The sequence below is a fragment of the Epinephelus lanceolatus genome, chromosome 22 (genome assembly GCF_041903045.1).
Source record: "Epinephelus lanceolatus isolate andai-2023 chromosome 22, ASM4190304v1, whole genome shotgun sequence".
Taxonomy (NCBI): Eukaryota; Metazoa; Chordata; class Actinopteri; order Perciformes; family Serranidae; genus Epinephelus; species Epinephelus lanceolatus.
The window spans coordinates 19,511,833-19,537,385 of NC_135755.1; the positions used below are offsets into that span (position 1 = coordinate 19,511,833).

The window sequence follows — 25,553 nt, forward strand, 5'->3', positions numbered from 1 at the left end:
AAGAGGCAGACACAGGTGCCCACAGACTCGGGTGTACTATAAGCGGAGCGGACTCCGTGTAAAAATTTCCGTGAAAAATCCCTGCGATGTGAAAAATACATGCCGAACAGTCTTTTGTGTGACACTGGTGCGCGGAGCGGAGTCCGCGCGGTTGTGCTTTGCGCGCACAGGGCTTGCGGACGTCCTCCACATATGTTCTGCCCGAGTATGCGGTCCGGTCGGTCTCAAAAAAAAAAAAAACCCGGTCCAAGACGGAGTACCGAACCGAATTGGTATTACTGAGAACACACCCAACCCTATCCGTTAGTAGTCACCTTCACAGCTGAACTAAGCCTCCACCATAGAGGTATAGGGGATAAACACAGCGGCAAACTTTGGGACAAACTTCCCTCTCTGAGGTGGAAAGAGAAATTGTCGTAAATTTTCGTAACCGTGGAGAAAAAAAAAAAAAAACGTAATCCAATTTTGTGTTTTTCATATGCATTTGTACCACTTATATCTAAGCTGTATGTGCTGTTGCTGTTAAGAGAAAAATATATTTCATCCTTTATACAATGTAACCTTTAAGATGATAACGTCTATATGACATCCATACACCTATAAATGTCTGTTTGTATGGACAGTCGTGGAACTTTATTTGTACGTGTACTTTATTTGTATTTGAACGTTTTCTATGGCGAACACAATACGGCATTGCACATGGTTAGTAAGTCAGCTCAATGCGGACTCGCTCTTGGAGGGTTTATATCTCCCTTTCACTCCTCAGTAGTTGGTTTGGGACAGCACTCAATGTGGCTAACCCTCCACACGAACGCAGAAATAGAGCAAAAGTGGGTCGGGAGAGGGTGTAGGGGTTGGTTTGGAAAAGGCCCGCTGTCAGGTATTGCAGATGCCTATAGAGCGGTGGTTCTCAGGAAGTGACGTGGTAACTGCACTAGTGCATCCAAAAACATACTACTGACATACACACAAAAGTACTAGCAATAGTACACATTGGCTATGCAGTGCATAGTATGCAACTTTGGAGGCAGTGAAAGAGTATGAATGATTGTACTAAGAGATGATCCTTAAGTTTTTTTTTTTGGGGGGGGGGGGGTATTTTATTTTTAAAAAATCTCGAGAGCTGAAAACTTTTTCGACAAAAGTCTAAAAGGAGGATGTAACTGCAATACTCAAAATTCTCAACTAGTCGAATATGAAAATTTCCCCAGCTGTGTGACCGGCTCGATTGGTTCAACACATGCACCAACAGGCTTTTTAAAGTGTCTCATTAAACATTAATGGTCCAAGCTGCATGACAGCTTGGTTATTATAATTCTTGAGACATACATGGCCATTAAGCCGGGAGAACTCATCACATGTCATCATGCGTCACCAGTCAAAGACTAAGCTTCATAATAAATGCAGCTGGATGATGAGTGGATGTTGCTGACCTTTGTTTCCGTCACTAAGTATGACAGAAATAACATGATGCAAAAAAGAAGGTGAAAATAATAACAGGGATCCACACCACAGTCCACTTAACTTTGCCTCCAACTCTCTCTCTCTCACACACAAACCCACACACACACACATATAGAGAGAGACCTGCCCTATTCATTCCTCACCTCCAATCAATATTCCTCCCTCTGTTCCTGTCCATCTGATTGAGAGGGATGAGAAGGTTTCATGTGATTGCATCAGTTAATCAGTATCAGACGAGTCCGGCTGCTGCATATCGTGGCACAATCAACCTCCCCTCACCCGTCACACCCTCCACCTGTCAATCTTTTCTTACCTTCATTAACATACCTATACTTTTACTCTTTTCTTTGCCTTTGATATACCTGTGTTTGTCCATATTGACACTAGGACACTTTTATTCTTCCCTTATTCCTTGACACTGATCTTTCACAACAACATCTAATGTAAGCTACACCATGACGATTAGTAAACCTTTTTTAATGTGATACTGAGTTTTAAATCTGGTCTTAAAAGTGTATGTGATGATCAACTAGCAACTGCCAGGGCTGAAAAATGTGGCCAACGTGGAGGTGCAAAAAACTGCAGTTCCTCTAATGGCCACTTGGGGCTGGCTCCAGAGGTGGGTAAGTCCCCATAGACCCCCATGTTAAAATGCCCAACTTCACAGGAGAAATAAACATGTTTACACCCTGGTACAAAAATGGTTTCGGTCGCTAGAGCTAATTTCCTCCTTCGTGACAACTGTACGAAGGATGATATTTATGTAATTCTGTCGTTTGCATTTTAGTAAAGCTTAACCCTATGGACCCGAACGACGCATAGTGCGTCCAAATTCACACCTGTTCTTCTCTATTGATTTTCTCCGCGACCGTGCGTCATAGCGAGAAGCCACGCATATCACGTGAAACAGCGAAATTGTAGCTTTCCGACAAGACCAAGCACTTGTCAGTAGTCCAATGTTTTCATAGCGAAAAAAAATTATAACATTACACTAAAATGATGTATAACAGAGCTTTCACACAGCTTTGCACACACATTACTCTTGGATGGATTACTCGTGAATGCAGGCTCGCACAGAAATGCCACACATATCACATGAAAGCGCAGGAGCAGAGCTTTCCAATGATACCACACACATCATTGTGCTGTCATCCCATCATGCTATAAATCCAGATTTATTGTCTACAAAATAAAAACCTGACAAGTTTCTTCACAATCCATTATACAGATCTTGTTATCAGTCACTTCATATAGTGAGGAATATCGTATCTTACCACGTCTTAGGCTTGCATGTGTTTCTCCCTGTCTATCCACATTTGTAGTCCGGCTTTCAACATGCAAATATCTCCATATTGTCCAGTTGACACTCCATCAAACTTTATATGATAAGACCAGCCACTTCACCTTTGCGCACCCAGACAACTGAGGCCTAATTATGCATGCATGACAGGGCCGTAGTCACCATATACATTGAGGGGGACATGTGTGCTCCCCAATGCCCAAAATGCCCCCCCCCCCCCAATATATAACTGAAAAACAACAACACACTTTGTTTACTGCAAACAAAGTGGCAAATATTATCTTGGAGGACATCATTGCACTTGGTTGACTATTTTTCTATGATCTTAGATGTAAATATTGCATGTTTCTTTCAGGTAAAACACATTTTTGACTTGTGAATGAGTCAATGGAATTTCTTGCAATAATGAAAAAATACTGGCAATCATGTCTGCCTGGAACAAACCACATATTTTGGACAGCTGTGAAGTGACAGAATGTCCCAGCATCATGGTTCTTATATTGCCAGATTCCAGAGAGTCTCCCCTCTTCATATATGGCTGAATATGTCTTCTTCCAACTTGCTATGGTGAGATACATGTAAAAATGTAAGAATTTAGTTACACAGATTTGTTTTTTTCATTGATATAAAAATGAATATAAAATACAGGCACATAGTAGGACATGAAATGAAATCTGGTTAGCCCAGATTGTCCTGAAAAAAAACAAGATATAGCATGTGTATGTAGCCTTTATAATGACTGTGATATGAGCTTAAAAGTAAAGGCAGTAAAAATACCCCAAAAACGCCTAGGGCCCATAGGGTTAAAGTTACGACTAATTAAGGGCAGGCCACTTTGACTGACAGGCAGTCTGCGAGTGTCACAACAGTCTGAGTGAGATCCACCCCTTGCTCCTCCACAGCTCCACCTTCTCATCAAAATTTGGTCACTTCTGGCTCCAAAAAAACAAGATGGCGAAGGCTGAAATGCCGAACTCAAGTCTTTGAAACAGGAGTCCGCAAACCAGTGGGTGTGGTCACCGTAGCTCTGTCCATTATGTTATACAGTCTATGGTAAAGATCCATATTATGATGTATGACCCTACCTACCTAATTTTGGACGAAACATAACTACACTTGTAAACACTTGAACACCAGTGATTGCCGCCAAATGTTGGTGACTATTGTCACAAAAAATGTGATGCCCCAGGTGTTACTTCTGGCAAGACTCTGCCAGACTAAAACAGAAGTGAAGGCATGTAGTCATCAAAAACAAGGCCTTCAATGTCATGCAACATTGAAGGGCGTAACCAGTATCATCCTCATTCCTTCGCAACTTTCTGGAACATGTTGTTCTTCATTCAGACACCACCCATCAGGTCAACACAACAATTATCTTATGTCGCATTTCTGTCTGTCGGTTTTTTCAGTTTGTGCCTAAAATGTTCACATGAAATTAAAGCTGGTTTTATTTTGTACCTTGCATGCTAACAGAAGACTGCAACATGCAGTAGTAGGAAAGCTGCCAACTTACTACACCTGCTGCCAAATTTGTGTGCGTCATAACTGTAAACCTCTGATTAATGGCAGCGACGGGTGGATCTGCAATGCACGCTATTATTATTTGAGGTCGCTGCTGGGTGTGAAAACAAATCCCTCCTGTTGTATTCAGTTGTTATCCTAACAGTAGCAGCCTACTTTATGACATGCGGAGCCAAAGAGCTGATGGATCCTGCTGGTGACCCAACAATGGAAAGCAAGTTCAGCATTAAGAGGCAAAAACAACTTCACGCATCATTGCTTTTCATTTACAGGATGTTGTTTGACTTATTTGTATATTAAAATGTGTTAAATTTATGGTGGATATTTTTTTTAATGGCTTATTTTATCTTGTGCAAGATTTGCACTTCTTTTTTTCTTTACTTTTATTATCTGTGAAGGAGTGTGCAAACTACAAGAAAGGGTAAAACATATTTTTAAATGCTATCCAATTATCATCATATGACGTTCATTATTCGAGCATCATGTGTTTGTCAAATAAATGTTAAATTGCTGTTGGAATATCACATGAAAACAAGAGATTGTGTCATCTTTGGCCTTCCATATATCATTTCAGACACTGGACCTAATGTAAAACCCATTCATGTTAACACTATAAACAGCTGTTCGTACTAAAAACTCCCTTCTCAGCTTGTTCTCCACTGCAGAAATGAGACATGAGACATTTTTTCATAAAAAATAAAATTATATTTAACTGATTTTTACTGTCACACTGTGTGACTGAGTGGCAGACACATCCTAAGTGTGTACTGGTTGTGTTTTATTAATGTCTGGAAGATATGCGGATGTGTTTAGTTTCAGGTGCGGAGGCCAAAAGATTAGAACAATAGGCAGACATATCTTGATGCAATCCAGTAAATGGGTGACAAGTCACACATTACAAGCAGGCAATAAGAAGACACTTTAAAAAGGCCTAATCCTTGGCATAACCACTGAGTTTTCTAGTCTGATTGGTTTTTAAGACTTTCTTGACTTTGTGAGAAATCACTGAGAATCCAGATTCCTGAGGCCTGCCTAGGGGCAACTGCCTTGACACTTGAGTTGCTATTCCTTTAGAAGTATAAAATATTTTTGAAGCCCTACACACCTCACACAGATGTTCTCTCTTCTGGCTCACCCTGAAGCTGGGACAAAATATTTGAGGTTACAAGAGGTTGTTTAAAAATTATATAAAGCGACAGAGACATTCAGTCGTCCACACAAAATAAATGAGGCTTGGCACTGGTGGCTGGGAAGCTAACTGTTAACTTGCTAGCTGGCCTTTCCAAGCTAACGCTAGTCAGTCACAATATCTTTTTTCTCTCCACCATTTCATTGACTTCCCCTTGGCACTTTGTTCACTACTGCAAACCATTTTGTTCAACAAAAAGTTATTTAACAGAGAAAATAAAACTCTCTATGCTAATGAGCTTGCTAGCCATCAGTTACCAAACCTGTTAGCTTTATTTGGTCGCTAACAGACAATATTTTACAGTTTACAATAACTTAAAATTTACACATCTGTTTTTGTACTATATCATAACAGTCTCAAATGATTCCTCTTTTGTGGAGCAGTCTTTACGTTAGCAAAGGATGTTAGCTAATAGGCTACGATCAAGCTCTCAGGAAGTGTGCCGGGCTTTGATGCCAATTTTCATAGTGGCCAAACAGTGGAATTACATCCATCAGATTATGCCATGTGGCCCAAAAAGACTTAACACAACCCCTGAAAAATGACTCTTTTATCAGGATTGGATTCACTCAGTCCGATTACATTTGGAAAGTCTAAAAAAGTTGCACAATGGAATCATTTTGTGCCAATTCAAGTTAGCAGAGTCAGTGGCGTAGGGTGGGTACAATGGGCCAAAGTGCACGTTATTATGACGGGCCCTTGTGCAGTCAGTTACTAGGTATGAAGTGCACACGCACACACACACACACATACAGAGTTTTAGATGTTTATTTTATCAACAGGGTGTCTTACTGCCACTTTGTTATATCCACTTGCAGATGTGCCCAGCTTGTCAGTCTTGAAAGATTTTGTACCTAAACTAGCTACTGGAAATCGTATCGTCTCGTTACAAGATTAAACAGAGACTTGATATTGGACAACATCAGCATACATATTACCCAGCAAACCTCATTACATATCTGTATATATATGACAAAAACTACTAAAGAAAACAGAAAATTGTTAGTTTAACCAAATGGGGTTTTTTTTTATCATTTTATAGTACCAGTATTAATACTATTTTACAAAAACCATGATGGAGATGGGTTTGCCTTTTTAAGAGCGTATATTAAAATGAATTCTTTTAATTCTTTATGAATCCATGGCTACAGTAGCGTCCTGTGTCTTGGACTCCCCAGCTCTCAAAGGTCAGCACTGTCAAGACAGCTTGCTATAGCCTACATGTCAGAGTTCAACAAGGTCAAACTTGATGCAAAGGATTTGTGCAGATTAATTTCTCCTCCTTGAGCAGAACCTCTAATCGTGGCAATTATATAACAATAAACTGAGTCCGGGAGTCTGTAATTTGTCAATTAGCCAAAATCATTACACAAATGTGCACACAGTCCTAAAAAGAGGTCTCAGACAGATAGGCAGACAGACATGTTGGCAGCTTGACGAACATTATGTAAGACTTAAATCTACTAAACTGGAGCAGCATTCAAAATAAATAAATAACAATAGAGACAACGGAGAGTTAGTTTTGAAAGTGTGGCACCCTCTGGACTCTGGGAAGGGTGTCACAGAAGACAAAGTCACCTTTAATTGACTACTTTAGTGTTACCTTTTTAAAACAGCAGTATTTTCTGAGAATTTTCCTTTGTGAGAATTAAACGTAACACTGGACACACTCCGTAGTCTTAAACACAAGGTGCACTGCTCTTTACTTTGAAGTCTGCACAGGCAGCAGAGCAAGAAACATTTTACTTCTGTTTGGCAGCCACAGAATGGGCTACTGTCAATCATGTAGCAGGCGCAGGTAATGAAAACAGCCGGGGCCATAAGGTAGCTAAAGAAATAAATAAATAAATAAAACGTGAATAGCAGAAGGAAAAGCTGTGGTGACAAGGTGTTTTTCTGCGCCTCAGAAGTGAACATTCTCAAAGTTGGATCCTACATTTTGTTTCTCATACAAAGAAAACATGAGTCATCTGGAGCTCAAAAGCAGCATACAAAATACTACACTGAAAACAACAAGCAAAGTTCCTGTGTAATTCTACCTTTGTATTTTTTTTTTTAGCTTTATATAAGACAACTTTAAATTTATCTTGTGGCTTGTATCCTAGAAAGTACTATGATTAAATGGGGGTCAGGTATAGCTCTGCCAAAACACAGTAAAATGTTTTATTAAGCTGAAACAGTGAGGCATTGAATGTCCTGTTGGAAACCATTACAACTACAGTAGTTACCACAAAAGTGACTAAATCTACATGGGGGTCATGGGGAGGCTGGAGCCTATCCCAGCTGACATTGGGCGAGAGGCGGGGTGCACCCTGGACAGGTCACCAGACTATCACAGGGCTGACACATAGAGACAGACAACCATTCACACTCACACTCACACCTACGGACAATTTAGAGTCACCAATTAACTTACATATATTTGGACTGTGGGAGGAAGCTGGAGTACCCAGAGAAAACCAATGCTGACACGAGAGGACCATGCAAGCTCTGCATAGAAGGGATTCCACCTGGGGTTTAAACCGGGAACCCTCTTGCTGTGAGGCAACAGTGCTAACCACTACAACACCATGCCGCCTCCAAAATATATTCAGTACATAAATAATGATGCATTACTATGAATTAAGATAAAACTTTATCGATCCCTTCGTTAAATTCGCAAGCTACCTGACAGGATATGAAGTAAAAAATAAGCTCCACTTTACCAGCCACAACATTCAAGTGACAATCACATTAATGCATCCATAATCATGATTCAATAATACATTATTTAGGTTATTCCGAAATGAGCCGTTTAACATACTAAGTACTTATACTTAGTTCCTTAGTTTGATGTTTATACTTTTGTACTTAAGTAAAACTTTTAATGCAGGACTTTTACTTAAGTACAAGATCTGAGTACTTCTTCCACCACTGGATAATGTAACACAGCCATTAAAGTGTTTGTGTGAATCTTTTAGCCTCTTACATTAACTGAACCAGAAGCCATCTATTTATCTTGGAGTTGCTGATGGCAAGTAGAAAATAAATACAATGGACCCCGCAAATTATTTTGCTGCACTAATTAGAGGTGTACCATACCATATTGTTCACGATAATGCTGGTATAATTTTTAATATCATATGAAAAATAAAGAAAGATAGAAAGATACTCACAATATTTCGACTTGTTAACATATTGACATCACACTGTTACCCACGGCAACAACAAGCATGGCTGAAAGCGAAATTATTACCGACTCTGCGGTGGTTCCAAAAAGAGGAGCAGCTTCAGTAGTGTGGAATAAACTGTGGCGTCCTGAATGTTTTATGAACAGCCCCGGACTTCTCAGACTCTTTTAGTGAGTTACTGCTCAGAGGGAACTCATTCAGCGGCTCCTCTGGCAGCAGCACAGCGTCTCTCCCTCTTCTCTCTCGCCGTGCGCACATGGGAGTCAGTGTCGTCAAGTGATTTTGTCATAAACCTTTGGTAATGTAAACCTACATATGTGATGCTCGCAACTCGTCACAGGTTACAGCGTGATGATTAGAGGAGAAATGGCAGAGCTCAATCATTTAGGATTTTACTAAAAGAAGGAATTCACCTGTTGATTTATATATATAGATCCCAGGGTACATTTTTTGTATTTGGAAACTGTTTAAATGTGTAATTTGTGGTAGATTTTATTTTGTTGAACTATTAATATTGTATACAGAATCTGAATGTCACTCTGAGTTACTGTTGTTGTTTACAAACTAAAGAAACGAGAGATTGTTTTTGTTTAGTTTTTACTGAATATTAAGACAAACATGTTTGACTTGATACTTTGTCTTATTGTCTCCTGCAGAGCCTCCTAAAGCATGACTTATTATATGTCATGGAAGTCAATCCACGGGAAGAACAAATGATGCTTTAATGGCAGGTATGACACAATGGGTGGAGCTGAGTGTAATGACCATAGTATTTAATGTGAGAACAAAGACAAGGAGGCACAGTGAAAATGTCTCTTTACCGGCTTCTGTGTGGTCTCACTGTGATGATCATTCTGTCATCAAAAGGTAAGAAAGCCAGTTTAATTTTTCTTTATAATATTACTTTTTCTTTTTTAATTTCTTGGCTCATATTAAAGGTGGATGAGACTATCATGCTACTTTTGTGGGTCTTAAAGGAGACCTATTGTGCTTATTTACAGGGTCATATTGATATAAATATGTAAAATTGCACTGCTCATTGCTGCAGCACCTCCATCTGAAACGCTGTGTTTGGGCTTATGTCCCGCCTCCCTAGCAACCCAGTCTGCTCTGATTGGTCAGCTCACTCAGTCTGTTGTGATTGGTGCAACGCTTAAAACATATCTCAAAAACCTCACTCCCCTTACCTTACCTGACTTTACCTCCGGAGGCTACCGCAAAACAACAGAGGCTAAGCTAACGACGGCGACCGTCCACCATTATCAATTTGAGTGAAGAAACACGAACCGATAAACTCGGAGGCAGCTTTGCGATGAACACTGGAGCAGGATGTTTCACAGTGTTAAGTTTTTATTTTGTAGCCGTCTTATATTTCAGCTGTAACATAATAACTAACTTATCTGATGTTATAGTAAAAACTGTATGATAAAAGAACTACACTCTTTTATAATTTAGTCCCGGGGCTAATTTAGTACCACATTTCGGTATCCATCCATAGTCAACATCTAAAACGTTAAACAGTGTTGTCCCCTCCGTGTAAAATCAGCGGACCAAACATACGTATTCAAACACATGTAGAGACAGACACACACAACGTCCTTTCATCACACAAATACCTCCTCAGCTGTATAACTCAGACTAACTACAATGTTTAGTAACGCTACTGTGAACGGCCTCCATGTAACAGAGCTCCAAGTAAAAAAACACATTGCACATTTTCCATAAAATGCACGATAAAAGCCGATTCACAATCAAACTCCGAGTACAGCCACACATTTTAACAAATAAATGCAGGTCTGATTGCTGCCTGTCCGCTAATCCCTCGAGCTAACGGCAGTTAGCTGCTCAGATCGGGCGTCACAGATAGACATGTTGAAACTTTTGTCAATATGGACATGCTACACATTGTTAGCTCTGTTAGATTCTCCACAATTTAATCGTTAAATTCATCTTACTGAGACTAGCAGTGTAACTTACTGTACGCCAAGTAGCAAAAGCATTTTAAAACCACAGCTTTGGTTAGCCGGTTAGCCAAGACCTATAGCTAAGCACCGGGTATACAGCCTAACGTTAGCTCCTACAGCCATCTACTCCACACTCGGTTGCAGCTTCCCAGTTTGTTTTCAAATTCACAACTCATAAAGCATACTTACAGGTTGTAATCCTGAATCTCCAGATTTGTCCAACAAAGTGAACGTCCCCATCTTTAAGGAGTAACTGCAGTGAAAATCCATCACTAATCCGTCGCCAGTTTGTGAAGCAGTCCTCAGGAAAATAAAGGGAACAGAATAAAATGTCTGGGTTGTATTGTGGAGGAATTGTATCAAAAATAAATTCCAACCACTTCTTTGTTCCTCCACCTCCGCTTGGAGCAGGTGTTTCGGGGGTGCGGCTCAGTGGGCAGCAGGCGGGCACTGCGTGCCATGCTAATTGCACATTGTAGGAAATAACTTCGCGGAAATAAAGGTGGGAAATTCAAATGAACTGTTTCAGGCAGCTCAGGAACTGTGTGTATGTGGGGAGACAGAATTCCCTTTAGCCTGGACTTTTTTTGTTTTACTTAGCAGACCTTATAGAGGCAGAAAATGCTATATAACACACTAAAGAAGAATAAAAATCCCAAAAAGCATAATAGGTCTCCTTTAAAGGGCTCTAAAGTAAGATTTTTCTATGTGGTTACTGTGTAAGGCCCCCTGTGGCACCGTGCCTGTAATGTGAATACATTACACTAACCACTCACTCTGCAGTTCAGCCATGTACCTCAAAGTGATGACCATCTTTTTCATATCAGAAACGCTTTTCCACAGTTTGTTGTATGAGTGAAAAAAGGGGGACTTTAATAGCTGATCTTTAAATATGTTCATCAGATTACAGAGCAAATATTTCAAGTAAAAACCGCAAAATTCCTGATTTTATGATGTAATCAAAAATACTAACTTAAATGATAATAACTGTATTTATGTAGCACATTTCATGAGAAGATGCAGCATAAGATAAAAATAAACATTAATAATTTAAAAAAAAGGAGAAAAAAAAACAAAGTTAGTTATAGTTATAGCAATAAGTGAGAGAAAAATAAATAAAACTTGGTCACAATACAACAAAATTTAATACCAGTAAAATTAACCCAAATTAAAAGCCAAACTAACAAGATAAGTCTCTAATTTCTTTTGTAAAAAATCTTCATAAAAGCTCCAGTGTGAAATGTGAAAGCTAATCAATTAAAGTCCCTAAAGTGTCAGTAGAGTGCTGGTAATCAGCTGTGCTTCATTTCGAAAACTCTCTCTGTCTTTTCCACTCCTCTAAATAAACTATGATTAATTAAAGAGAATAATTATGCAAGTTACTGTTTGGAAATGTTACCTGCAAGCGGAACATCAGTAGAGTGCAGAGCCAAATTATTCTGAATCAGATTTTCTCCAATGATCTTCTATCAGCCGTTGTTTCACGGCCTTGTGGGGCAGCAAAACAAGGCCTTTCAACCATAGCACTATGTGGAGTCAAGTATTCTGAAAAGTTTTAGAAATATTAACATCATTATATATATATCCCTGTCTTTCCACGTCTGACTTCACTCTCAACCTACAGTAGAACAGTACAGTGTATCAGCATAAATTCTAGACAGCTTAAGCTCAAGACATGTGGGCCCTATGGACCACCTTAAATTGCTATAAGCAATGTCTTGCGCAAAGTGACAATGTATGTATTGTTGAAAGAATAGAGACCTATTGGTCCTCAGATATAGGTCCCACATCTTGTTCCCAACCCTGACGTGCACCTCCCCGTCCCAGCGACGCAGACCTCCTGTCTATTTTTGTAAGCTGAAACCATTTCCCTCAGTGGAAACGAAGCATTTATTTACTTTCATTTCACAGATAAACAATAAATTGTGGAGACAATAAAGCCTCCACAAAAAAAGCATTTTAAGTCTTGTGTGTCATTTATCCTTTAGAGATTTATACTTCGGGATTCATCCTGGCTTCATATGAGCAGAGGAAATCTCCGCTCATCGCTAGGCTAATTCATACAATGTAAAATGCCATAGGCTTGTGCTAATAACGTTAGCACGTTACATTTGTTTGGAAAACTTGTTTAGTATAAGACAGTTGTTTTGTTGTTTTGTCAGTGAACCTTGTGAGTTGTAATGGAGCCGAATTTTGTAACATTACCTTTGTTAAATGTTGCTGTTGTCCCTGGTTTTATATGAGTAGAGGGAAAGTCCACTAGCTGCTAAGCTGATTTATACAATGTAAAATGCCCCCCCCCCCCCCCCCCCTGTACTAATGACGGAGATTAGGGAGCCCAATGCAAAATCTTGCTTACTCATGGCCTCTTATCCTGACATATGTATGATGAAAAAAGTTGAATCTCCTGACACACGATGATCCCACAAAAGTTTTAGAAGTAGGCCCCAGTTAAATTTCCGCATATCCTGTTGGGTTTTGGTATGTGCTCACAAATGCATGCCCTCATCATGTGATTCACCTTGACTGAGTTTACTTAACATGTCTCTTTGTGTTTTAAATTTCAGGATGTCAATCACAGCATGGGCCAGGTAAGCACCCAAGAGCAGCATTACAAGTTTTGTTTCTGCCCGTCAGCTATGTACGACTTCTTGCCTATACTCCATGTTTAACTCCCCTCTCTTCTCTTCTGTCAGTTTGTGGCCGAGCTGTAAGAAACTCCAGAATTGTGGGAGGTGAAAATGCATCTCCGGGAAGCTGGCCCTGGCAAGTCAGTTTAATCTCGAACGGCACTAACTACTGTTCAGGGTCCCTGATTAACAACCAGTGGGTGTTGACGGCTGCTCACTGCTTGACAGTGTAAGGGATCACTGTTGCAAATTCTTTTATACATTTTATGAATTTGGTTTGTTAGCTTTTAACGGAGATAGGCAATACACAACATAAGTCAAGAAACATTTTCAAGCATTACTTCACACAGGTACATTACTTTACATACATACATCAGGGACAGAATGATTTGATTAACATCTATGTGATTAAAGTATTTGAAGATTAACATGGTATCAGCATTTTTTGACAAAAAAACACTTATCTCAATTAGACCCCTGGTCTGTTTTTTTTTTTTTTTAATATAAGTTCTTCAGATGTATAAAACCGGGTTGTTTGCTACCTCAAATTATGTGTCCATTCCTTGATTACCCGATAAGTTATTCATATTCCTCTAGTCAGTAAGAGTCCTCAGATCAAAAGAATCAAAAGGGTATTTCATAAAAATTAAAGTTGTGAGTATTATTTTAACAGGACAAAGTGGTGTTTTGTCGGTATGGCGGGTGCGGTAATCCTCGAGTGCCATAAATGACACTCTGATGTGCTGTCTGTCGGAGATAGATCAAATGAATAATTCATAAGAGATATGTTATCTGAAGCCTGATTTTTAAACAAGTCACAACAGTATTGACACTGCCTTAGATAAACAATTTGATTGTTTTTCCTGATCTTTGCTGGGCAACAGTTTTGTGTGAAAGGAATTAAAGCCCTTTCCCAAAACTAGGCCTGTTGATTTCAATGATTTAACCAAATAATAGTCAGAGATATTAAATAAGTTTTACAGTAAACTACTGAAAACATAATTATAAATAGCATATAATATTTCTGCCAACAGATGCCTCTAAATCCTACCACTGTGCCTATAACCAAACAAAATCAACTGATGAGGCAAAATAAAATCAATATTTTATCAATATCCTGATATGAGACTTGATAACGCCTTAGATTTTAGATATCGTAATATTGTTGTCTCTTCCTGGTTTTAAAGTTTGCATTACAATAAAGTGATGTAATCTTCTGAACTCACAAGACCAATCTAGCTGTCAGTCATTATTTCCACATTATTGATGATTCTTTATAAAAAAAAATGTTATTATGTAAATATTCTGTGAAAGCTCCAATAGTCAACCCTACAAAACAGATATTGAGGTATTTGATCAGACATATTAAGATATTGATATTGTTAGTATCACACAGCCATTATGGAGCCCAAAGTACTAACATTCCCCAATTTGTAATACTGAACAGGCACTCTGGATGCCGAACAGTAAAAAATTGACTCTTTTTCTTTTTTGTCCTTAAGAGATGACCTTCAAACTACAGAAGTGTTCCTGGGCCGCCACAGCCAGTCAGGTCCAAACTTGAATGAAGTGTCACGGCGACTTGACAGGATCCAGTGCCATCCATCATATGAATTTCTGACCAAAAACAACGACATATGTCTTCTGAAGCTGTCGGCGCCGGTGAATTTTACGGACTACATACAACCGGTCTGCTTGGCCTCCGCAGAGAGCACTTTCCACACCGGGGTTAGCAGCTGGGTCACTGGTTTTGGTTCTACTCAGGCTGGTAAGCTCACACACTGAACACTTTTGTCACATAAGGACACAGACAGATGTGTCATGTCTTTTATTGCACACCAATTTCAAGTGTACCTTTGAAATATCTCCCATTAGATTCATTTACCCAAGCCAACATCCTGCAGGAGGTGAATTTACCAGTGGTGGGAAACAATGAGTGCCAATGCACCCATCGCCACCTCACAGACAACATGATCTGTGCTGGGCTCAAAGCTGGAGGGAAGGATGCATGTCAGGTGACCACCACTGTTTGTGCATTTGTTATGTAATGCCTTGACGACAGCCAGGGGTGAAATTAGTTTTACAGCAAGGTGCAGAACAATGTCTTAAGAATATGTAATTCCAGTTTCAGTTTCAGGGCACATGCTGCACCTTTTTACTAGCTTGTCTTCATTCAACTGTCTCACTTGAGTCTTTGGATACCGTTAGTTATGTTAGCATTAGCTTACCTTAGCTTTCATGGATTTTACCATTGTTTTGTTGCTGATTCTTTGTTGCAAGCACTGTTAGCTAAAATTTCTGGCTAAAAACTGCTCAGGAGTAGCCCGAGGAAAATGACAAAGACCTCAAGGCATTGACCTTGCCTCCAAATTCCCCAAATCCCAGTCTGATCAAACATCTGTGGGACATCCTGTTACTCCACAACCCACAGGACCCAAAAGCTCTGAAGCCAGCGTGTTAGTGCTAGACACTATAAGACACCCGGTGTTCATGCCTTGACAGGTCAGAGCCAAGTCTGGTCCAAGAAGGACCCACCATGGATCGGGGGTACCTCTGGGGTACAAGCACGTCCCTAAAAAGTTCGATCAGATTGAGATCTGGGGTATTTGGAGGCCAGGTCAACACCTTGACCCTTTGTCCCATTTCTGGGATCATTCCTGAGCAGTTTTTGTAGTGTGGCATGGTGCATTGTCCTGCTGGGGGGCACTGCCATCAACAAGTACCATTGTCATAAGGGGGTTTACTTGGTCTGCAACAGTGTTTTGGTGGGCGGAGCGCATCAGATAGCATTTACATGAATGCCATGTCCCAAGGTTTCCCAATGGAACACTACACTATAACAGGATGATCAATGTTATTCACTTCACCCGCCAGTGGTTTTAATGTTTTGGCTGATCGGTGTATATTAATTTTGGTTGCACTGAATATTAGACTGATTATTTTAAATGTCTAACAATGTTTAGAATTTCACAATGTTTGGATCCTACCATTATGAAGTTTTGCAGATGCTGAGTTTTGTTTTCCATACCTCATGACTAAATAATTCTAATAATTCTACATCAAGATGTTGTTGGCGTGAGATGTTTGCAAGACGCTAGATTTTGGTTACCTAACAGCACAACATAAAAACCAACAAAATATCAATATTGTCTGTTGTCAGTTCTTTACATCAAATTGACATTGGCATTAGGCATTGTCTTTACACTGAATTTTGGTCACCCCTCGTCACAACCTTAATTTAACCACATATCCATGTCCAGCTACATAGGTGGCCAGCTGGGCACTTTATTGGTTTAAATGGTATTCTATAAAATCATTTCCAAGGAGATCAGACTTTCACAGTTGCCAAACATCATTACAGGATTCATGATGGAACTGAGACTAAAAGATAATCTATCCTATCCCTGCAACTATCTGTTTCTTGTCACAGGGAGACTCAGGGGGGCCACTGGTGACCAAAAAAGATTCAATGTGGATCCAGATTGGAGTTGTGAGTTTTGGTGAGGGCTGCGCCAGGCCTATGAGTCCTGGAGGTTACACACGTGTATCCCGGTACCAAGACTGGATCAGAAACATCATTGGCAGCAGCGAACCTGGCTTTGTTACCTACATCTCCTCAGGAGTGGACAGTGACTTAAACTTTAACTGTCCTACATCACCATCAGGCATTGCCGCAACCACCACAACGCCCAGTACTACAACAACCAGAACAACACCCACTACCACAACAACCAGCACAACGGCCACTACCAAAACCAGCAAAGCACCCACCACCACAACAACCACCACTGCGACGCCTACTACCACAACAACAAGCACAATGCCTACTACCACCAAGTCCAACATGACGCCCACTACCACAACAACCAGCACAATGCCCACAACCAGCACAAAACCCACCACCACAACGACCAGCACAACACCCACTATCACAGCCAGCACAACACCCACCACCACAATGACCAGCACAATGCTCACAGCAACTACAACAAAGCCCACTACCACCAAAACCAGGACAATGCTCACTACCACAACCAGCACAACACCCACCACCACCAGCAGCACAATGCCCACAACCACAACCAGCACAAAACCCACCACCACAACGACCAGCACAACGCTCACAACAACAGCAACAATGCCCGCTACCACCACAACCAGGACAACGCCCACTACCACAACCAGCACAGCACCCACCACCACCAGCAGCACAATGCCCACCACCACAACGACCAGCACAACGCTCACAACAACAGCAACAATGCCCGCTACCACCACAACCAGGACAACGCCCACTACCACAACCAGCACAGCACCCTCCACCACAACCAGCACAATACCCACCACCACAACGACCAGCACAGTGCCCACTACCACAACCAGCTCAACATCCACCACCACAACAACCAGCACAACACCCACTACCACAATAATTAGGACAATGTCAGCTACCACAACAACTAGAACAATGCCCGCGACCGCCAAAACCAGGACAACACCCTCTACCACAACCAGCACAACACCCACTACCACACTAACTAGAACAATACCCGCTACCACAATGACCAGCACAACGCCCACCACCACAACCAGCACAATACCCACCACCACAATGACCAGCACAATGCCCACCACCACAACCAGCACAATACCCACCACCACAATGACCAGCACAGCGCCCACTACCACAACCAGCACGACACCCACTACCACACTAACTAGAACAATGCCCGCTACCACAATGACCAGCACAACACCCACCACCACAACGACCAGCATAGCATCCACTACCACAACCAGCTCAACACCCACCACCACAATGACCAGCACTACCACAGTAACTAGGACAATGCTCGCTACCACAACAACTAGAACAATGCCCGTGGCTGCCAAAACCAGTACAACACCCACTACCATAACATCCAGGATAATGCCTACTACAACCAAAACCAGGACAATGCCCACAACCACATTAACCAGCACAAGGCTCACTACCACAACCAGCACAACACCTACCAACACAGCAACCAGTACATCACCCACTACCACAACCAGCACAACACCCACCACAACAACAACCAGCACAACACCCACTACCACAGTAACCAGAACAATGCCCGCTACCACCAAAACCAGGACAGTGCCCACTACCACAACAACCAGCACAATGCCCACTACCATCAAAACCAGCACAGTACCCACTACCACAGCCATCTCAACACCCACCACCACAACAACCACCGCGACGCCCACTACCACAACAACCAGCACAACGCCCGCTACCACAACCAGCTCAACACGCACCACCACAATGACCAGCACAATGCCCGCTACCACCAAAACCAGGACAACACTCACAACCATAACAACCAGCACAGCACCCATTACAACAACCAGCACAATGCTCACTACCACATTAACCAGCACAAGGCTCACTACCACAACCAGCACAACACCTACCAACACAGCAACCAGTACAATGCCCACTACCATAACCAGCACAACACCCACCATGACAACATCCAGCACAATGCCCACTACCACCAAAACCAGGACAATGCCCACTACCACAACTACCGGCACAACACCCACCACCACAACCAGCAAAACACCCACTACCACTACAACCAGCACAACGCCAACTTCCACAACCAGCACAATGCCCACTACCACATTGAGCAGCACAAAGCTCACTACCACAACCAGCACAACGCCCACCACCACAACCAGCACAACACCTACCACAACAACCAGCACAACACCCACTTCCACAACCAGCACAATGCCCACTACCACATTAAGCAGCACAAAGCTCACTACCACAACCAGCACAACACCCACCACCACAACAACCGCCGCGACACCCACTACCACAACAACAAGCACAATGCCCACTACGACAACCAGCACAACGCCCACCACCACAACCAGCACAATGCCCACAACCACATTAACCAGCACAAGGCTCACTACCACAACCAGCTCAACACCCACCACCACAACGACCAGTACAATACCCACTACCACAACCAGCACAACACCCACCAGAACAACAACCAGCACAATGCCCACTACCACAACAATCAGAACAATGCCCGCTACCACCAAAACCAGGACAACACCCACTACCACAACCAGCACAACACCCACCACCACAACAACCAGTACAACGCCCACTTCCATAACAACCACAACAATGCCCGCTACCACCAAAACCAGGACAACACCCACTCCCACAATCAACACAACACCCACTACCACAACAACCAGCACAAAGCCCACTACCACAACAACCAGCACAATGCACACTACCACAACAACTACCACAACACCCACTAGCACCACAACCTCAACATTCCTGCTTAACACAACATCCACTCACTTTAGCTCACTCTGTCTTCTGGTGATTTCACTCTATGGGCTGGTTGGTGACTTATAACATCAGAATGTGAAACTACAAGCTATTTACAGTTTGAGGTTTGAGGCTTCTTCTTTCAATGTAGAGAATATGAAAGGAAAAATGCATTACTAAAGGTTTATTGTCAGCAAAAAAAAAACAACAAAACAAAACACTGCACGTCGGCAAAAAGAGGATTTTTGGGATTTTACATTGAATTATCAGAGGTTAATTAAGGTTTCAAGCCTGAAGGGCTGAAACCCTTTTGTTTTTGTCCTGTTTTATTATCGTTATTATTATTAGGGGTTCAAGCCATTAAAGCTGCATGCAAGCTTGAACCCCGGAACTGCTGCTTGTGGCTATATTATTTAATTGTTTTTACATAGGAAAGCATTAAGATGTTAAATGAGCACGTCAAAACAAAAGTATTTATTACTTGTATAACATTGATAATGGAGATTTACTTAATTATAAGTAACCCTCAAAACTGTATAGTTCATTACTATTTCTATTTTCTGTTACTTTATACTTCTACTCCACTACATCTCAGAAGGGAATAATGTACTTTTTACCCCACAATATCTATTTAATAACTTTAATAACTAACTCTGTAGACTCAGATTAAATACAAAATATTGTCAACAAATAAACTGAAGTATTGGGCAGCTGTGGCTCAGAGGTAGAGCAGGTCGTCCACTAATCAGAAGATTGGCAGTTCGATTCCCAGCTCTGCATGTTGAAGTGTCCACGGAATTTGCTCACGATGGCTGTTCCATCCGTGTGAGTGTGTGTGAATGGTTACTGAGTAGTAGGTGGCACCATGTATGATAACTTGGCCACCAGTGTGCGACTGGGTTAGGGTTCATGATAATACCGGTATAATTTTTAATAGAATATGAAAAATTCATATCACACAATATTTCGACTTGTTGACATATTGACATCATACTGTTACCCACGGTAACAACAAGCATGGCTGAAAACAAGACTACTACCAACTCTGTGGTAGTTCCAAAAAGAGGAATAGCTTCAGTAGTGTGGAACAAACTGTGGCGTCCTGAATGTTTTATGAACAGCCCCGGACTTCTCAGACTCTTTTAGTGAGTTACTGCTCAGAGGGAACTCATTCAGCGGCTCCTCTGGCAGCAGCACAGCATCTCTCCCTGTCCTTTTTCACAGTGCACACACAGGAGTCAGTGTCATCAAGTGATTTTGTCATAAACCTTTAATACTGTAAACTTATGTGATGCTTGCAACTCGACAAAAAACTACTTATGTGTGAATGTGCAATAGTTATCACAGCATGACAGCTCTTCACAGGCTACAGCGTGATGATAAGAGGAGAAATGGCAGAACATAAAAGTCCAGGTGGTAAAAAAACAACTCAATCATTTAGGATTTTGCTAAAAGATAAGGAATTCACCTGTTGATTTATATATATATAGATCATAGGGTACAGCTTTTTTTTGTATTTGGGAGCTGTTTAAATGTGTAATTTGTGGTAGATTTTATTTTGTTGAACTATTAGTATTGTATACAGAATCTGAATCTCACTCTGAGTTACTGTTGTTCACAAACTAAAGAAATAAGATCATTTTTGTTTAGTTTTTACTGAATATTTAAAGACAAAGCATGAAACTATATCACTTATTATGTTGCAATTCAATGTTTTTTATGAATAATAAAATATTTTTTTCACTAATTAGTCATATTGTCAAGGATATCGTTATTGCAAAAATATCTTTAAATATGGTGATATTATTTTAGGACCATATCGATGATTATGACCTTTGAAGGAGTTGTGGGAAATTCACCTCTTACTAAATGTTACGGTAACTCTATTCTCCTGTAGTACACAGGTGTGTGTACTTAGTATGCAGATACATCACAGGCATCAAGACAAACATGTTTGACTTCGTGCTTTGTCTTATTGTCTCATGCAGAGCTTCTTAGAGCATGACATGTTATGTCGGGGAAGTCAGAACAAATGATGTTTTAATAGAAGGTATGGAACTGTGGGTGGAGCAGAGTGTAAGGAACATGGTATTTAACATTGAGGACAAAGAGAAGGAGGCACAGTAAAAATGGCTCTTTACCAGTTTCTGTGTGGTCTTACTGTGATGATCATTCTCTCATCCAAAGGTAAGAAAGCGGATTAATTTTTCTTTATGATATTACTTTTTCCTTTATTAATTTCTTGCCTCATATGAAAAGGTGGATGAGATTATCATGCTACTTTTGTAGGACTTTAAGGGCTCTAAAGTAAGATTTTTCTATGTGGTTACTGTGTAAGGACCCATGTGGCACCCTGCCTGTAATATGAATACATTATACTAACCACTCACTCTGCAGTTCAGCCATGTACCTCAAAGTGATGACCATCTTTTTCATATCAGAAACACTTTTCCACAGTTTGCTGTATAAGGGGGAAAAAGGGTCACCCTGACAGGGTCAAAATAAAGTGGGACTTCAATAGCTGATCTTTAAATATGTCCTCCAAATTACAGAGCAAATATTTCAACTAAAAAAAGCTAAATCACTGATTTTATAATGTAATCAAAAAAGTGATTAAACTTAAATAATGATAACTGTATTTATGTAGCACATTTCATAAGAAGATGCAGCATAAAGTGCTTAACATGACACGATAAGATGAAAATAAACAATTGAAAAAAAGGAGGAAAAAAAGCAATAATAGTTATAGCAATAAGTGAGAGAAAAATAAACAAAACTTGATCACAATGCAACAAAACTGAATACCAGTAAAATTAACCCAAATTAAAAGCCAAATTAACAAGATAAGTCTCCAATTTTTTTTGTAAAAAATCCTCATAAAAGCTCCACTGTGAAAACTGAAAGCTAATCAATTAAAGTCCCTAAAGTGTCAGTAGAGTGCTGGTAATCAGCTGTGCTTCATTTCAAAAACCTTTCCTGTCTTTTCCACTCTAGTTTAAACTATGATTAATTAAAGAGAATAATTAAGTTACAAGTTACTGTTTGGAAATGTTACCTGCAAGTGGAACATCAGTAGAGTGCAGAACCAAATCATTCTGAATCAGATTTTCTCTATCAGCCATTGTTTCACGGCCTAATGGGGCAGCAAAACAAGGCCTCTCAACCATAGCACTATGTGGAGCGTTCAGTCAAGTATTGTGAAACATTTTAGAAATATCTTATCTTATCTTTTTGTTATCAGAGTACATGGCAAACCTTAAAATATGTGTCTCACTGCTCTCAAAGGAGTCTAGCAGGTTCTTAGAAATTTAGGCAACTAACCCCAAGGTGAAAGTCAGCGGTAAGAGGTTTGACTACTTCATGTTGGACAGAATTTTTGGCAAGTGTATTTGCACTTGCATTTTTCTCCTATTGACCTTTTGCCCTTAGTGTCCTGTTGTGCAACTGTGCAGTTGCAGTGTTGAATTCGTTTGTGTGTTTACCGAGAGCAATAAGCAGAGAGTAATGTGACACTGCATGCCTAGAGAAAGTCAAGGTAGTGTCAAAAGTATAGCATCATGTCAGCCATGACTGGGGTTTGACAACAGTGCAGATTTTAATACTTGAGTCGTGTGAAAAACATGGAACCTAGACTTTAAAATTAACTGGTAACAGCGCCACACAGTGGACATTAGTGTGCAGAACAAACAAAAGCAGACATGGCCCTGAGGCAATTATAGCAATACCTTATATACACTGCCTGGCCAAAAAAAAAGTCACCACCAAAAAAAAAGGTCATACACTCTAATATTTTGTTGGACCGCCTTTAGCTTTGATTACGGCACGCATTCGCTGTGGCATTGTTTCGATAAGCTTCTGCAATGTCACAAGATTTATTTCCATCCAGTGTTACATTAATTTTTCACCAAGATCTTGCATTGATGATGGTAGAGTCTGACCGCTGCGCAAAGCCTTCTCCAGCACATCCCAAAGATTCTCAATGGGGTTAAGGTCTGGACTCTGTGGTGGCCAATCCATGTGTGAAAATGATGTCTCATGCTCCCTGAACCAGTCTTTCACAATTTGAGCCCGATGAATCCTGGCATTGTCATCTTGGAATATGCCCGTGCCATCAGGGAAGAAAAAATCCATTGATGGAATAACCTGGTCATTCAGTATATTCAGGTAGTCAGCTGACCTCATTCTTTGAGCACATACTGTTGCTGAACCTAGACCTGACCAACTGCAGCAACCCCAGATCATAACACTGCCCCCACAGGCTTGTACAGTAGGCACTAGGCATGATGGGTGCATCACTTCATCTGCCTCTCTTCTTACCCTGATGCGCCCATCACTCTGGAACAGGGTAAATCTGGACTCATCAGACCACATGACCTTCTTCCATTGCTCCAGAGTCCAATCTTTATGCTCCCTAGCAAATTGAAGCCTTTTTTTCCGGTTAGCCTCACTGATTAGTGGTTTTCTTAAGGCTACACAGCTGTTCAGTCCCAATCCCTTGAGTTCCCTTCGCATTGTGCGTGTGGAAATGCTCTTACTTTCACTATTAAACATAGCCCTGAGTTCTACTGTTGTTTTTCTTCGATTTGATCTCACCAAACGTTTAAGTGATTGCCGATCACGATCATTGAGGATTTTTTTCCGGCCACATTTCTTCCTCGAAGACGATGGGTCCCCACTATCCTTCCAGTTTTTAATAATGCGTTGGACAGTTCTTAACCCAATTTTAGTAGTTTCTGCAATCTCCTTAATGTTTTCTCTGCTTGATGCATGCCAATGATTTGACCCTTCTCAAACAGACTAACATCTTTTCCACGACCACGGGATGTGTCTTTCGACATGGTTGTTTAGGAAATGAGAAGCAACTCATTGCACCAGTTGGGGTTAAATAACTTGTTGCCAGCTGAAAGATAATCGCCCATGCAGTAATTATCCAATAGGAGGCTCGTACCTATTTGCTTAGTTAAATCCGGGTGGCGACTTTTTTTTTGGCCAGGCAGTGTAATACAACAGCCCTTCCCCCCAAACGCCTGTTGTTGCCAATTTTTATCCTTCCTTTAAATATTTCTGAGGCACGTCTTCATATACAGAATAGCGACATCCATGGAGTCAGGTTTTACCTTTTTTTTAAGGGCTGAACTAAAACACATTGAGAGCTGATGTTGTTTGGGTGTTACGAAAATGAGACAAAAAGGGTCCCCAGGTCTTTTAAAAAAAATTCTCTGAACCACTGGCATCTCTAATTTTAAGCAGGACATTACGTCTTGAAGCCACTGGCCAGATGTGGGTGGGGCAGACTCCTTCCATTCGAGCAAGATGGCGTGCCTGGCCAAGAGTAGAGCAAAAGTCACTGTACGGCTCTGCTGGTGTCAGGTTGGGATCGTCTCCACTAGCAATGCCAAATAAGACAATAAAAGGGTCTAGTTCTACTATTTTTTTTAAGGATTTTAGGTATGAAAGATGTCTTTCCAAAATGTTTCCAAGTGAGGGCACAGCCAGTACATATGGATCAGGGTGGCATCATTGTTTTTGTATTTGTCACAGGTGGGAATTGTATCAGGGCAGATGCTAGACAGCTTAACCTTGTGGGCCCCATGGACCACCTTAAATTGCTATAAGCAATGTGTTGCACAAAGTGAGGATTTATGTATTGTTGAAAGTATAGAGACCCATTGGTCCTCAAATATAGGTCCCAGATCTTGTTCCCAGGCTACCATAATCCTGTCTAGAGGTGAACATGATTGGCATTCTGTAATTTAGAAAGTGCACCTCTAGACAGTGAATTTAAGGAACGAAACATGTGACTTGCATTGGTAACAGGTTCTACAAGAAAACAAGGTATGTTTGAACGGTGCGGATAGATCAAAAGAGACAAAGCAGCCATCTTTGAACATGTCTTTGAACCAACTGATGCCTTTCCTGTGCCAAATCAAAAAAGCTGAGTCAGACCAAGATTGGGAAAAGAG

At 40.9% G+C, this 25,553-nt stretch overlaps 1 protein-coding gene across 1 annotated transcript in view; it reads left to right on the forward strand.

The window, feature by feature from the left end:
* LOC117246400 (uncharacterized) overlaps window positions 1-25,553 on the forward strand; it is a 176,697-nt gene that overhangs the window by 143,980 nt on the left and 7,164 nt on the right. The window contains exons 2-7 of the mRNA XM_078164114.1: window positions 13,176-13,199; window positions 13,305-13,467; window positions 14,741-15,006; window positions 15,114-15,253; window positions 16,669-17,033; window positions 18,945-19,666. Coding sequence (XP_078020240.1) covers window positions 13,176-13,199; window positions 13,305-13,467; window positions 14,741-15,006; window positions 15,114-15,253; window positions 16,669-17,033; window positions 18,945-19,666 — 1,680 coding nt within the window. The remainder of the gene's footprint in view (window positions 1-13,175; window positions 13,200-13,304; window positions 13,468-14,740; window positions 15,007-15,113; window positions 15,254-16,668; window positions 17,034-18,944; window positions 19,667-25,553) is intronic.